Consider the following 16,926-nt stretch of genomic DNA (forward strand, 5'->3'; position numbering starts at 1 on the left):
GCGTAAGTTTAGGGTGAGAGGGGAAAGATATAAAGGAGACCTCAGGGGCAACCTTTTCATGCAGAGGGTAGTACATGTATGGAATGAGCTGCCAGAGGATGTGGTGAAGGCTGGTACAATTGCAACATTTAAGAGGCATTTGGATGGGTATATGAATAGGAAGAGTTTGGAGGGATATGGGCCGGGTGTTAGCAGGTGGAACTAAATTGGGTTGGACCGAAGGGTCTGTTTCCATGCTGTACATCTCTGTGACTCTATGACTCTGTAAGTCCTGCTAAGATTTGCTTTCCTAATATGCAGCACCTCGCATTTATCTAATGGGTGAAGGCTTCAAGTCCTAAAATAGTTGAATGTGATATTGAGTCCAGAAAGCTATGTAGTTCCCAAACAGAAAATGATGTGCTGTTCTTCTAGCTTTCACTGAGCTGCGCAGGATCCCTGCAGGAAGCAAACAGAAAGTAGGTGTTCTGCAAAACAGTCACCCAGTCCATGCTTTGTTTTCCCAACGCAGAGACTACGTTGTAAGCAGCGAATGTAGTAGACTAGATTGAGTGAAGTTCAAGTAAAGTGCTGCTTCACCTGGAATGTATGTTTGGGGCCTGAGAAGGGAGGAAGTAAGCAAGCAGGTGTTATACCTTCTGCAGAGGTAACATCTCTGAACAGGTTGAATTAAAAAAAAACCTAAATATAGAACATAGAAACATAGAACATAGAAAAATACAGCGCAGTACAGGCCCTTTAGCCCTCGATGTTGCACCAATCCAAGCCCACCTAACCTACACTAGCCCACTATCCTCCATATACCTATCCAATACCTGTTTAAATACCCATAAAGAGGGAGAGTCCACCACTGCTACTGGCAGGGCATTCCATGAACTCATGACTCGCTGAGTAAAGAACCTACCCCTAACATCTGTCCTATACCTACCACCCCTTAATTTAAAGCTATGCCCCCTCGTAATAGCTGACTCCATACGTGGAAAAAGGTTCTCATGGTCAACCCTATCTAAACCCCTAATCATCTTATACACCTCTATCAAGTCACCCTAAACCTTCTTTTCTCCAATGAAAACAGCCCCAAGTGCCTCAGCCTTTCCTCATACGATCTTCCTACCATACCAGGAAACATCCTGGTAAACCTCCTCTGCACCCGTTCCAGTGCCTCCACATCCTTCCTATAGTATGGCGACCAAAACTGCACACAATACTCCAGATGCGGCCGCACCAGAGTCTTATACAACTGCAACATGACCTCAGGACTCCAGAACTCAATTCCTCTACCAATAAAAGCCAGTACGCCATATGCCTTCTTCACCGCACTATTTACCTGGGTGGCAACTTTCAGAGATCTGTGTACATGGACACCAAGATCCCTCTGCTCATCCACACTACCAAGTATCCGACCATTAGCCCAGTACCCCATCTTCTTGTTACTCTTACCAAAATGAATCACCTCACACTTACCTACATTGAACTCCATTTGCCACCTTTCTGCCCAGCTCTGCAGCTTATCTATATCCCGCTGTAACCTGACACATCCTTCCTCACTGTCAACAACTCCACCGACTTTCGTATCATCCGCAAACTTGCTCACCCAACCTTCTAGCCCCTCCTCCAGGTCATTTATAAAAATGACAAACAGCAATGGTCCCAAAACAGATCCTTGCGGAACACCGCTAGTAACTGCACTCCAAGATGAACCTTTACCATCAACTACTACCCTCTGTCTTCTTCCAACCAGCCAATTCCTAATCCAAACCTCCAACTCACCCTCAATGCCATACCTCAATGCAATATCTTGGACATGCAGCTTGGGTCTCCTATGTAACAGTTATATTGGCCCTATCTGCTTCATAACTTGTCTGAAATACCTTGGGGTAGCAGCTGGACCAGAAAAACGTTTACCAAATCAAGCCTGTCTTACCAATCATCTAGAGTCTCACAGCTTGCATCACGGACGTTTTGGAACATTGATTTATTTTGTCTGCAGCAGTCCATGTTTGGGAAGGTGACCTGCCTGTCATTGAAGGAACTGGAAGCAGAGGATTGCAACGAACATCTAGAAATATAAAACACTGTAGGAGACATTTCACACATTGAGCCTGTGCTTGGGCTAATCAATTAGCTCCATTCCTTAAGCAAAACTACAGAAAAAGGATAGAGTGTGTTCCTGGAAAAGCACAACAGGTCAGGCAGCATCCGAGGAGCAGGAAAATCGATGTTTTGGACTGTTCCTCAGATGCTGCCTGACATGCTGTGCTTTTCCAGCAACACACTCTCAACTCTGATCTCCAGCATCTGCAGACCTCATTGTCTCCTCAGAAACAGCATAGTCCTACTCTCCACCACCATGTCCACTAACATCTCCAGCATGGCCAAAATGTGGGATGAAAGTCTTCTTTTTAGGATTGTGTACTCCATAATAATGGTGAAGCAATGAAGTGTTAATGGCAGTTCCTGGTTTGCAGTGTCTGAGGTGCTGTGAAACTAATGTTTAAATATGGTGTCAGTGGAATGGACGTCATAAAATTTTGGCAATGGTGAGCATTTGTGCCAATCCTACTACACAGCTCCATGAGAAGGCATTAAAAGAGGCCAGTTGTGTAATTACAAAAGTGAAGAGCAAAGGATTGCAAGAGAAAAGTCAACATTGACATGTCAGATTTGCTGCAATGAACCTCATTCTGGAAAATATTCAAAATATTTAATCCTAATATCTTCATATTATGAGCTAGTTTTTTCAAATACTATCTTCTGCCTCAGTTTTTGTAATTGTTAGCTTTTCTTTACTGTTTCTCAAAGTCTGCTAAATCCTCTGACATAGCGTTATCTTTTAAGATTTATTCAATAGTTCATACCATCCCTGACTTCCTTATTTAGCCATGATTCATGCATTCTTTTCAAATAGCCTTTCTCTCGATGGGATAAATCATTTTGAAGAAAGGTCTGTACTACAAATCTACATTTCAAGCTCACCATAGTTGGTTCTATCTGGCTGCCAAAGTTACCTTTATTTAGTTTTAAAACAGTAGTCATGCGCCCACATTTCATCCTCTCAAACTGAACATGAAATTCTATCATATTGTGATCACTGCCACCTATAGTCCTCTGGGAACATGACTGTAAGGTCAGCTGCTTCCTTTACAATCAATAACAAGTGTGAATACTGCAGACATTGTCCTACCAACTATGATTGCTTACATTCCCCAAGGATTGGATAAGCACATGAATAAGAAATATTTGGAGGGTTACAGGCCCAAACACAGACAAGTGGGACTAGTTTAGTTTGGGATTATAATTAGCATGGAATTGTTGGACAGAACGGTCTGTTTCTGTGCTGTATGACACTATAACTTTGGCTTGAATGTTTCTTTATCAAGTGTGTGTAGATGTCTTAGCAAAGACTGGCTCTCTCTAACTGAGCAGTTATCAAGTGAAGTGGTATTCTAGGCACCTAGAAATTGAAACTACTTGTGTCATTCTCCATATAGTGAGAATGACACAAGTTATAACAATGGCTCATTAACTTCAAACACTGGGCTGGAATATAAAGACACTCAAAGAGCAGGGAGCCAGGCATTTCTGTGGGGATGGTTTAAAATCAGAAGCATAACAGAAGCACCATTTCTAGTGCATAGTCCCTGCTCCCACTGTATTTTTCCAAGTGAGTGAGGAGGTACTGGAACACTTCAAGGTTTCTTCCCCCTACCTCTGATATTTATATCTGATATCAGTGATAAGAGAGGCCTGTGTATGACAAGTGTAAACCTAGGCAGCACTTAATGCTTGGGCTGGTTGCTGGGCAAAGTATGGGGTACCACCTTTATAGACACCCTGTGCCCATCAGACATCCATCTGGAGGTCTTTCCAAACTATATTTCTCTCCCCTATTTTGTTTTACCCCCACCCTTAAGCACCACTGCTGCACCGTGACAGCTTGGATCCAGCAGTACATCCCACCCACCTGACTTATTTTCACATTCAGTCCAGTCTAGTGGTGAGTAGCATTGGACATTAGCTGCAGTTGCTTGGGCTCAGAGAGCTTCCAGTCAGTGTGAGACAGCCAAGCATGGCCAGGATTATCCTGATCAAATGTGCCAGCCCTCCCAATAAGCCTTCAGCCTTTAATATAAAGACACTCAAAGAGCAGGGAGCCAGGCATTTCTGTGGGGATGGTTTAAAATCAGAAGCATAACAGAAGCATAACAGAAGCATAACAGCAAGGAGGGGACATGAAAGGTCCTTAGTTGGTAGGATTAGGGAAAACCCTAAGGCTTTCTATAGGTATGTCAGGAATAAAAGAATGACTAGGGTAGGAATAGGTCCAGTCAAGGATAGTAGTGGGAAGTTGCGTGTGGAGGCTGAAGAGATTGGGGAGACACTGAATGAATACTTTTCGTCAGTATTCAATCAGGAACAGGACATTGTTGTCAATGTGAGTACTGAGTCACAATTAAGTAGAATGGATGGCTTTGAGGTATGTAGAGAAGAGGTGTTGGAAATTCTGGAAAGGGTGAAAATAGATAAGTCCCCTGGGCCTGATGGCATTTATCCTAGGATTCTCTGGGAAGCAAGGGAGGAGATTGCAGAGCCATTGGCCTTGATTTTTATGTAGTGCCAGAAGATTGGAGGATAGCAAATGTGGTTCCCTTGTTCAAGAAGGGGAGTAGGGATAACCCTGGTAACTATAGGCCGGTGACTCTCACTTCTGTTGTGGGCAAAATCTTAGAGAGAATTGTAAGGGATAGGATTTATGAACATCTGGATAGGAATAATGTGATCAAGGATAGTCAGCATGGTTTTGTGAAGGGCAGGTCGTGCCTCACAAACCTTGTTGAATTCTTTGAGAAGGTGACTAAGGAGGTGGACGAGGGGAAAGCAGTAGATGTGGTGTATATGGATTTTAGTAAGGCATTTGATAAGGTTCCCCATGGTAGACTACTGCAAAACATACGGAGGTATGGCATTGAGGGTGAGTTGGAGGTTTGGATTAGGAGTTGGCTGGCTGGAAGAAGACAGAGGGTAGTAGTTGATGGCAAAGGTTCATCTTGGAGTGCCGTCACTAGCGGTGTTCCGCAAGGATGTTTTGGGACCATTGCTGTTTGTCATTTTTATAAATGACCTGGAGGAGGGGCTAGAAGGTTGGGTGAGCAAGTTTGCGGATGATACGAAAGTCGGAGGAGTTGTAGACAGTGAGGAAGGATGTGGCAGGTTACAGCGGGATATAGATAAGCTGCAGAACTGGGCAGAAAGGTGGCAAATGGAGTTCAATGTAGCTAAGTGTGAGGTGATTCACTTTGGTAAGAGTAATAAAAAGATGGGGTACTGGGCTAACGGTCGGATACTTGGTAGTGTGGATGAGCAGAGGGATCTTGGTGTCCATGTACACAAATCTTTGAAAGTTGCCACCCAGGTAAATAGTGCGGTGAAGAAGGCATATGGTGTACTGGCTTTTATTGGTAGAGGAATTGAGTTCCGGAGTACTGAGGTCATGTTGCAGTTGTATAAGACTCTGGTGCGGCCGCATCTGGAGTATTGTGTGCAGTTTTGGTCGCCATACTATAGGAAGGATGTGGAGGCACTGGAACGGGTGCAGAGGAGGTTTACCAGGATGTTGCCTGGTATGGCTGAAAGATCGTATGAGGAAAGGCTGAGGCACTTGGGGTTGTTTTGATTGGAGAAAAGAAGTTTTAGGGGTGACTTGATAGAGGTGTATAAGATGATTAGGGGTTTAGATAGGGTCGACAGTGAGAATCTTTTTCCACGTATGGAGTCAGCTATTACAAGGGGGCATAGCTTTAAATTAAGGGGGGGTAGGTATAGGACAGATGTTAGGGGTAGGTTCTTTACTCAGCGAGTCGTGAGTTCATGGAATGCCCTGCCAGTAGCAGTGGTGGACTCTCCCTCATTATGGGCATTTAAGCGGGCATTGGATAGGCATATGGAGGATAGTGGGCTAGTGTAGATTAGGTGGGCTTGGATCGGCGCAACATCGAGGGCCGAAGGGCCTGTACTGCGCTGTATTCTTCTATGTTCTATGTTTACCCCTACTCCTCAAATCAAGCTGATTAGCTTTTAAATTTCTGTTTCACGCTTCACACATACTGCGATAAAGCTGCTGAGTATTTTCAACATTTTCCGTTTTTACCTTATACTAAAATAATTGGAGCTATTCTATCTTCTATGAAATATTAAAGTATCGGAAAGCCTACCTTGTGGCTCTAATTTTGGAAATGGCTTTAAAATTCCAACAATTTTTAGTAGCAGGTATACAAAACCCATAACAAATGCAGTCCAAATCATCACAACACAAAGTGCAAGGCAATTATATTCAATAGCCTGCAATAAAAGACAATGAACAATTCTTAAAAAGACCTTGAGCATGATTTCAATAGACCACCTGATAACTTTCAGTTGTTATTTCAATTAAGTCAATGATATTCAAATACCCAATAGTTCACAAATATAAAACACATACATGTTATGTAATGCTAATTCTAAAATGCAGCCATTCTGGAAAGAAATTGAAGTGATACAGAGCAGCTGAATCAATTGAAAGGAAGGTCCTACAGTGGTGGAAGTCTCTGTGTCGTGTTGGACAATCTAAATTATTTTTCAGATAGCCTTTGCATTGCTATTCACACAGAAAACAGCATTAAATGCTTTTAGTTTCACTGCATACACTATCACAGTAAATATTAGGTTTCTTTCAAAATAATCAAACAAAAATCCTCGCTGGGTAAGCATGTTGACATCAAAGCAATGGTCTGATCTGAAATATGATTGATGTGTTCTTTATATCATCTATGCAAAGAACTTTGTAGATAATCTTAGTGTGATTTCTGACCTTCGTTGTCAAGTCTTAGATGACAAATATCCAAATTTAAATTTCATACATTACACGTTTCAAAATAATGTCTCTACATCAGCATATTGAATGTATAGAATTTGCAACATTAAAGTAATCTACTCAGCCAAACAATTATATGCCCGTATTTATGTTTCATACAAGCTTTTCCAATTTAATTTCTAACCATCTCTTGACAAAATCCATTCTTGATTTACTCGTGACTCTTTTATATTTACAGCTTTTACTTTTGATCTGCCTTTCAAGTGGAAATGTTTTCTTCACATTAAATCGAACAATCCTCTTCAAAATTTCAGGAATTTCTGCCAGGTCAGCCATCAGTTCTCTTTATTCACTGCATACTAACATTTCTTTGTTTCTCTAGAATGGGCCCCAGCTTGTTCAATCTTTCCAGATAATTGTCACCTGTCAGTTCTGGTAGTTTTCATCATGGCCAATGAATATGACAATGCTTGTTTGAGTACACACAGATGCAATTTATACTTACACAGGATCTTATCTCCAAAACTTTTGTCAATTAACTCCCTATTTTCTATCTTGAATATCTTCTTACCATTGTTAATAATTTCTTTTCATGTTCTGGTCCACCTTATTGGTCTCTGTTTTGTGGAGACCAGACAAAGAGGTACAAATGTGGGGTATAATTATGGAGGGGGCACCCCACGTGCCTATGGGGAACCAATCAAAGGTGGTTCCAACCCTTCCTTCCTGATCTTTCACCAAGTTTGGTGAGAGACAACCTTCCTACTTTCACCCACCTTCCTCTGCCCAGCACGTTGTTTTTAAATTAATCTATGGATTGTGGATGTCTCTGCCTGGGCCAGCAATTATTACCAATTGGTAATTGTTCTGAGAGATGGTGTTGTGATGCTTTCTTGAACTGATGCAGTCCTTGGGTTGTAAGGACACAGATGTGCTATTAGGAAGGGTGTTAAAGGATTTTGACCCAGTGACAGTGGGAGAAATAACAAGATAGTCCTTAGTCAGAATGGTGTGTGGTTTGCAAGGTGACGTTACAGGTGGTGATGTTCCTGCAGTGGAAGTCAAAGGTTTGGGAAGTGCTCTTGGAGGAGCCTTACTTCAATGCATCGTCAGTATACACTGCTGCTGCTGTGTATGAGTGGTGGAGTGAGTGAAGTTTAAAGGTAATGGATTGAATGCCAATGAAGCAGATTGCTTTGTCCTGGATAGTGTCAATCTTCTTGAGTGTTGTCACAGCTTCACTCATCCAGCCAAATGGAGAATACTCCATCACATTCTGGATATGTATCCTTTAGATGGTACATATGCACTCAGGAGACAGGTGAGTTTCTTCACACAGAATTCCTGTCTTCTGTCCTGCTCTTGTAGTCAACATATTTATCTGGCAGTTCTATTTCAGTTTCCCATCAATATAACCTTCAGGATGCTGGTAGTAGCTGATTGAACAATGGTAATTCCATTGAATATCAAGGAGTGATGGTGGGTGATGGCTAGATTCTCTCTCTTTTCACTTGTATAGTGTAAATGTTACTTTCCATTTCTCATCCCAAGCCATTGTCCAGATCTTGCTGTGTATGGACATGGACTGCTTTAGTATCTGAGGAGTTGTGAATGGTTCTGAATGTTGTGCAATCATGAGTGAACATCCCCACTTCTGACCTGTGATGGAGAGAAGGTCAGTGATGAAGAAGATAAAGATGGTTAGGCCAAGAACATTACCCAGAGGAACCCTTGCAGTGGCTCATGGAGCTGAGATAACTGTTGTCAACAACAAGAACGATTTGTTTTTGTGCTAGGAATTATTTCAACCAGGAGAGCTTTCTCACTGATTTTCTAGGGCTTCTTGATGTTCAGGAGTTTCACTTTAACCTCGTCTTTGGAATTCAGCTCATTTGTTGATGTTTGGACCATGAGAAGGTTATTCTTTTGCTGATTAACAAGACTAGAATTATAAAATGATAATTGGCTCGATTTTTATATACAGAACATTCTTGGGCATTCTTACACCTTGCCAAGTAGATGCCATTGTTGTCACTGTGCTGGAACAGGTTGGCAAGAGAATGACTAGTTCTGTAGCAAAAGTCTTTCATACTAATGCTGGAATGTTGTTGAGGTCCACGGCCTTTGCAGTATCCACGACTGTTAGCCAGCTCTTGATATTATTTGGAATGAACCAAATTGGTTGAAGGGTGGCATTTGTGATGCTGGGGTTCAGAAGGAGGTCAAGATGAATTATTCATTCACCAGTTCTGGCTGAAGATGGATGCAAATACTTCAGCCCTTTCTTTTTGCACTTGTGTTTTGAATCCCAACATGTAGGACAAATATATTTGTGGAACCTCCACCTCCTGTTAGTTGTTTGATTGTCCAGTACCATTCATGACCAGATGTGGCCAAGACTGCAAAGATTAGATCTGACCCATTGACTGTGGGATCACTTAGTTCCATTACATAATACTTCCACGGTTTGTATGCAAGTGGTCCTGTGTTGTAGCTTTATGAGGTTGACACACCAATTTTAAAAGATGCCTGGGACTGCTCCTGACATGCCCTCTTGCACTCTTCACTGAATCAAAGTTGATCTCCTGGCTTAAATGTATTGGTAGAGCAGGTGGAATATGTCAGGCCATGAGGTTACAGATCATGGCTGAATATAATTCTGCTGCTAATGTTCCTGATTGAAGAGTTCTGTCCTGAAATGTAGACTCTGTTTTGTTCTACAGATGCTGAGTGACCTGCTGAGTAGTTCCTGCTGTACTTTCTTTCACGACAGAATTAAAGATGCTGATAACATGCAACAATTTGGACAACAATTAATCATTTTTGTCATAACAAAATTTGTTTTCTCAGTCTTATAAACCATACAGCAAGGTATTAATTCATTATTTTAGAGTTCCAATCACTCGAGTATTCTGTTTGATAATTAAAAATATGTCATGATATTTTATAATCGTTAGAGAGCTTTATCTTACCACAGCTTGTCCTTGATTATTTGTCTGGTCCATAAATAATCCAGCAAACATCAAGCCCAATGAACCTCCACTCAGGTAAACTAAAACAAAATAAATAAACGTGATTTATTGGCAATTGTTATCTATACTTATACTGTTCATTTCATATATCATTTTATCAAATATTTTTTAAACAAAAAGAAATATAAATTCTGTGATTAGAATTACAAACATGTCTATATATTGTGAATGTTGGATTCTCCATAACAGTTACAGCCTTTATCACATTTCAATGCAGTTCAAGTCCACAAAGCACTCAGTATCAAATGTTGGAGTTTTAATTGAACATGATTTTGAAAATTGATGGGAGTGGGTGAAAAAGGGAGTTCTATTTCTTTAAAATGTGAAATGCAGGCAAAATTAATGCATAACTGTCATTTACAGTTTAAATTCTAACTTTTATCCAGTTTTAACATAGATATTTTCCTGGAATGTTATTACACACCTCTTGAGCAGGTGAGACTTGAATCCAGTCCTGCTGGTTCAGAGGTGCGACTCAACCACTGCATTAGAAGCACCCTTTTAAGTAGTAAAATACAAATTCACTGTTTTACAGCAACTGGAGTTAGCTAATTAAGTAAACCAGTGGAAATTGCTTATGTAGGGGTGAAACTCTAGTTTCAGAGGAAATGATTAGAGGGATCTCAGTGCAACATACCACTGAGTGCAATTTTGAACACAGTCTTTGGAATCGGGTGCGTAAGGAAGTTGCACGAAGAAGGGAAAGGAGGTGCTTCTTTGCTTTTCAAATAGAAAATTAAACTATTCAATGGGAGGGAGGCAGAAAGCAGACAACTACAAGCCAGTTAATATCTGTCATGGGGAGGGCATTAGAATTGAATATTAATTATATTATAGCAGGTTCAGGGGAATTGAGAAAAATGAACATGGTTTGTAAAAGGCAATCAAACATGTTTAACCAATTTGACCAAATTATAAAAGATTACTGTACTAACATGCTGTGGATAATGGGAAAACCAATGTACTGTACTTAAATTTTCAGAAGGCATTTGATAAGACCCACATTTAAGGTTATTTGCACAACTCTGGATTCTAGAAATCTAAAACAAACAAACAGAAATTGCTGGAGAAATTCAGCAGGTCCTGCACTTTCAATACACAGAAAACTGTATTAACACTGTGTCTAGTGGCCCTCCTATCAATGTTGTTTTCTCATCAGAGGCTGGTGGGCAAACTGAGTTTCTCCAGCCACAGTATTCAGAGTAGATGTAAATGGGTAATATTTTTGATTGGCAGAATGTAATAGGTGATTTGTCACAGGGATCAGTGCTGGAGCTTCAAAATTTTTATAATCTATATAAATGAACTCCGAGAGCTTAGATAGGGTGATTAACCAAGGTCTTTTTGCAAGGGTCAGGGAGTCCAAATCGACAGGCCATAGGGTTAAAGTGAGAGGAGAAATATTTATAAAGGACCTGAGGGTAACCTTTTCACGCAGAGGGTGGTATATGTGTGGAACAAGCTGTCAGAAACAGTGGTGGTGGCAGATACAGTTACACACTCAGGTGCATATGTGACCAGTTGGAACGAGCCTCGGGGGCCAAGGTCAACCGAGGCAAGAGCGAGGCCATGCTCTTCGGGAACTGGGCGGACCAATCCTCCAACCCCTTCACCGTCAGGACGGACCACCTGAAGGTGCTGGGTATTTGGTTCGGAGGGGCTGGGCATGCGCCAAGTCTTGGGGGTTGCATATCAAGAAAGTGAGGCAGAAACTGGGCAGATGGAAGCTACGGTCGCTCTCCATCGCAGGTAAAAACCTGGTCATCAGGTGTAAGGCACTGTCAGTGTTGTTATATGTGGCACAGGTCTGGCCTGTTCCCAGAACCTGTGCCATCGCAGTCACCCAGGCCATTTTCCATTTTATATGGAGATCAAAGATGGCCAGGGTCCGAAGGGAGTCAATGTACAAAGCTCTGGGCAATGGGGGAACAAACACACCAAATGCCACCCTCACCCTGATGGCCACATTTGTGTGTGGCTGCATCAAGCTGTGTGTGGATCCCCGGTACGCAAACACCAAGTGTCACTACGTACTGAGGTTCTACCTGTCTCCGGTGTTGCAAAGGATGGGCCTGGCCTCGCTGCCGCGGAACGCTCCAAGTAGTTGGACCATTCCGTATCACCTGTCCTTTGTGGAGAAATTTGGCAGAATGCCTTATTGCCAGAACTTTCCAACAAGCACCAAGACATGGCTTGGCTGGTGGTGAGAAGGACTCTGCCTGTGAGATCCTTTACGCACGCCCGGACTCTCTGGCACACCACATGCTGCCCTCGAAGCGGCTGCGGAGGGGACGTGACTGTCACACACCTCCTTCTGGAATGTGCCTACACAAAGGAAGTCAGGAGACGAATGCAGTGGTGTTTGTCGAGGTTCGTCCCAAGCAGCTCCGTGACGCGGGACTCCGTGCTCTACGGTCTGTTCCCCGGGACACACACCGGGACGAACATCAATTGTGCCTGGAGGATCATCAACTCGGTGAAAGATGCTCTTTGGTCTGTCCAGCTGAAGGAGCTGACCCCAACTGAGTGTTGCAGACTGGCACATTCCAAGGTCCAGGACTTCGTGTTAAGGGACGCGCTGAAGCTTGGGGCAGCTGTCGCCAAGGTGCGGTGTGGAAAGACCACTGTGTAACGTCTGCCTGCCAAGGAACAGGGGGCCCGCGCAGTAATTGGGCTCCGCTGACGCCTCAGCTAAACATATGGATGGTCAATGTACAGACTCATCCTTCACAGTGATTATTCGATCTCTGTATGCAAAGAAATGGAATGTTTATATAGTATGGCATGACCAATTGTACAGATCATCAAAATATTTATGAATAATGTATATTTTTTAAATTAAATAAAGCAGACATATACTGCCTCCTGCTGGCCGACTGTCACCTACAGGATGAGCAGTGGGCTGGTAAGGGAACATGAAAGCTGAACACCAAGCTGTTGACCCTGGGAAACATTGAGCAGCTCAAGAACAGGTTGGAGAACCGTGAAGCCCCTGTTTGAGTCTCCAGCAGACTGGTGGGAAACAGTAAAAGGGAACATCAAGAGGTTCTTCATCCTCAAAGGTGTTCAGGAGGTGAGAGAGAGGCGGGGAAAACTTTCCCAACGCCAGGAAAGTATCCAGAACTTGCTCCTGCTGCAGACGATGGGGGTCGACGTCACAGAGGACCTCCAGGAGGTGAAAGTCCAGCAAGCCTTGCTCTTTGCCTCGGAGGCCTCCAAGATAATCTTCCGGTACAGGGTCCGCTCCATGGAGCAGAACGAGACAGGCTCACGTTTCTTCTTCCAGAAGGTGCACAAAGAGAGCTCCGTTCTCAGCAGCCTGAAGGAAGAAGATGGCTCAGTAACGTCATCTCAGGCTGATGTCATTAGGATCAGCAAATCCTTCTATGCCAGTCTGTATGACTCGAAGCCAACCGACAGTGTGGCCTCCCGATCGTTCCTGTCCTTTATCACGGAGGTCTTAGACGACAGAACATGGGAGAGGCTGGACCAGCCACTATCTCTACATGAGCTGACCAAGGCCCTCGAGTGCTTCAAAAAGAATAAAACTCTCAGAAGCGACGGCTTACCGGTCAAGCTCTATTCTGCTCTGTGGGTCTTGATTGGTCAAGACCAGCTGGAGGTATATGTCAGTATGCTTCTGGCAGGTACCATGAGTGAATCCATGAGGAAAGGCATCATCACCCTCATCTACAAGTGGAAGGGGGAGAGGGAGGAAATCAGAAATTGGAGACCAATCTCACTATTGAATGCGGATTACAAAATCTTGGCAAAGGTCATCGCCAACCGGGTCAGGTCTGCTCTGGGATCAGTGATCCACCCTAACCAACCTGGGCTGTACCGGGCAGAAAGATCGCTGAGAGTCTCGCACTCCTCAGGGATACGATCGCCTACGTGCAGGACAGGGGACTGGACATCTGCCTCATCAGCCTGGACCAGGAGAAAGCCTTTGACAGGATATCACATACGTATATGAGAGATGTTCTCTCCAAAATGGGCTTTGGGGAGGGAATCTACAACTGGATCAGACTGCTCGACACCAACATTGTCAGTGCAGTCTCAATCAATGGGTGGGAATCAGACAGCTTCCCAGTCAGATCCGGAGTCAGACAGGGCTGCCCTCTCTCTCCTGCCTTGTTTGTGTGCTGCATAGAGCTATTTGCCGAGTCCATCAGGAAGGATGCGAGCCTGAGAGGGGTGACTATTCCTGGCAGCGGGGGTCTGCAGGTTAAGGCCTCCCTGTACATGGATGATGTCGCTGTTTTCTGCTTGGATCCACTGTCCGTGCGCAGGCTCAGGTGCATATGTGACCAGTTGGAATGGGCCTCGGGGCCAAGGTAAACCGAGGCAAAAGCGAGGCCACACTCTTCGGGAACTGGGCCGACCAATCCTCCATCTCCTTCATTGTCAGGACTGACCACCTGAAGGTGCTGGGTATTTGGTTCGGAGGGGCTGGGGCATGCGCCAAGTCTTGGGAGGAGCGTATCAAGGAAGTGAGGCAGAATCTGGGCAGATGGAAGCTATGGTCGCTCTCCATCGCGGGTAAAAACCTAGTTATCAGGTGTGAGGCACTGTCAGTGTTGTTATATGTGGCACAGGTCTGGCCTATTCCCAGAACCTGTGCCATCGCAGTCACCTGGACCATCTTCCATTTTATATGGAGATCAAAGATGGACCGGGTCCGAAGGGACTCGATTTATAAAGATCTGGGCAACGGGGGAAAAAGCACACCCAATGCCACCCTCACCCTGATGGCCACCTTTGTTTGTGGCTGCATCAAGCTGTGTGTGGATCCCCAGTACGCAAACACCAAGTGTCACTACGTGCTGAGGTTCTACCTGTCCCCGATGTTGTGAAGGATGGGCCTGGCCTCGCTGCTGCAGAACGCTCCAAGTAGTTGGATCGTTCCGTAACACCCGTCCTTCATGGAGAAATTTATGAAGCAAAACACTTTTCACCACAAGTCCATCAGGAAGTGGTCAGCACATAGTGTCCTTGAGACCCTTCGGGAAAAGGAGAGAGCGGATCTTGTCGAGCAGTTCCGTGGGCAGAATGCCTCATCGGCTCTGCCTGTGACATCCTTTATGCATGCTCGGACTCTCTGCCACACCGCATGCTGCCCTCGAAGTGGCTGTGGAGGGGACGAGACTGTCACACACCTCCTTCTGGAATGTGCCTTCGCAAAGGATGTCTGGAGAAGAATGCAGTGGTGTTTGTCGAGGTTCGTCCCGATGCGGGACTCCATGCTCTATGGTCTGTTCTGAAGTAGAAGTTAGGCTTGGGGGGAGGAGAGTGATGATGAGCAAACCCATCGGAGCCAAAGACATGGTAGGGATATATACAAGTATATTAAAACATTGTCAGATTTCAATGAGAAAGATGTCAAAGCATTTTTTTATCTTCATTTGAAAAATTGGCTAGGCAGATGGAGTGGCCAGAGAATTTGTGGGTAATGATTGTTCAAGCTAAGCTAGTGAGGGATTTGCAGCGTTGTCAGATGAGGAGTCAAGAGATTATGCAGATGTCAAAAAGGCAATTTTGAGTGCCTATGAATTAGTACCAGAAGCGTATAGCCAGTGGTTCAGAAATATAAAGAAGGAACCAGGTCAGACTTATGCTGAGTTTGAAAGAATTAAACAAAGCAATTTTGATATATGGGTGTAGAACTTAAAAATAGACAAGAAATGTGAGGGTCTAAGGGAGATTATTCTGCTGAAAGAATGTAAAAATTCACTTCCAAAAATGATAAGAACTTATTAGATGAATAGAAAGTTCAAGAAGTGAGAAGAGCTGCAGAGATGGCAGGTGAATATGCATTAGTGTATAAATCGCAATCTAGCTTCTGACAGCAATTTCATTCCATGAGGGACAGAAATTGGGAGAAGGGGAGATCCTTTACTACAAAACGAAAAGAAGATCACACTGGAAATATTTCACCACCAGTTGAAAAAAGAAGCCCAAAGGGCTGAAAAAGAGGTGAAAGTCCTCAAGTATTTTCATTTTGGTGAGGTGAGGCACATGCCAAGTCACAGTGCTGGTCATTGAAGAAAGGCACTGGAGCAAAAGATATGGTCAAAGAGGCCAAGCCAGTGGGATTAGTGAAAGTAGTAAAGGAAACGCAAAGAAGAGTTGAGGAGCTGCAGGAGAATGCACAGCCTTGGCGGGGCTGGGTATTGAATTAGTGCCCGATCTCTATAGACTTCATCTCTGTGGGTAAAGTTTACTCAGAAAGAACAGAGAGAGAAGGGAAAGAAGTTACAATTTTAAGAGATGCAGGATCTGGTCAGTTTCTAATAGTAAGAGATGAAAGTATTTGCACTCTTTCTGACATGTTACCCGCGAGAGTGGCAATTTGTGGAATAGATGGACAGAAATTTAGTGTTCTCTATGCAAGATCAAGTTGGAGAGTCAATCAAGACTGGGGAAGTAAGAGTGGGAGGAATTGACAGAGCATCAGTTCCAGGAATACAGTTTGTTCTTGGAAATGACCTAGCAGGGTCCTGTGGAACCCTTGGAACCCAAGGTAGGGGTTCTGCCACTTGTGGTGGAAAAGCCAAAGGAAAAGCAGGGAACTGAGGAGTTAGAAGAAAAATACCCTGCAAGTTTTCCAGACTATGTAATAACAAGACCCCACTATCATAAGTTACAGCAAGAAGGAAAAACTAAAGAGAAAGACAAAGGAGTTAAGGTTCAGTTAGCTGACACCCTGTTTGAGGTAATGGTACAGGAAAATCCTGAACAGGTAGAGCTACAGGCAAAAGTGTTTAGTCCTGAAAGGCTAATGGATTTAAACAAAAATATGATTAGATTAGATTCCCTACAGTGTGGAAACAGGCCCTTCAGCCCAACAGTCCACACCACCCCTCCAAAGAGTAACCATTTCCCTCTGACTAATGCACCTAACACTATGGGCAATTTAACATGGCCAATTCACCTGACCTGCACGTCTTTGGAATGTGGGAGGAAACCAGAGCACCCGGAGGAAACCTACACAGACACGGGGAGAATGTGCAAACTCCACATAGACAGAAGCCTGAAGTTGGA

At 43.7% G+C, this 16,926-nt stretch overlaps 1 protein-coding gene across 1 annotated transcript in view; it reads right to left on the reverse strand.

Moving 5' to 3' along the window:
• Positions 1–16,926, reverse strand: part of LOC122556853 (putative ammonium transporter 1) — a 197,060-nt gene that overhangs the window by 110,742 nt on the left and 69,392 nt on the right. Inside the window, exon 8 of the mRNA XM_087995464.1 lies at positions 9,823–9,902. Within this exon, the coding sequence (XP_087851590.1) occupies positions 9,823–9,902 (80 nt within the window). The remainder of the gene's footprint in view (positions 1–9,822; positions 9,903–16,926) is intronic.

This window comes from Chiloscyllium plagiosum, unplaced genomic scaffold, assembly GCF_037043375.1.
Source record: "Chiloscyllium plagiosum isolate Xiang-an unplaced genomic scaffold, Cpla_swu_hap1 HiC_scaffold_16, whole genome shotgun sequence".
Lineage (NCBI taxonomy): Eukaryota > Metazoa > Chordata > Chondrichthyes > Orectolobiformes > Hemiscylliidae > Chiloscyllium > Chiloscyllium plagiosum.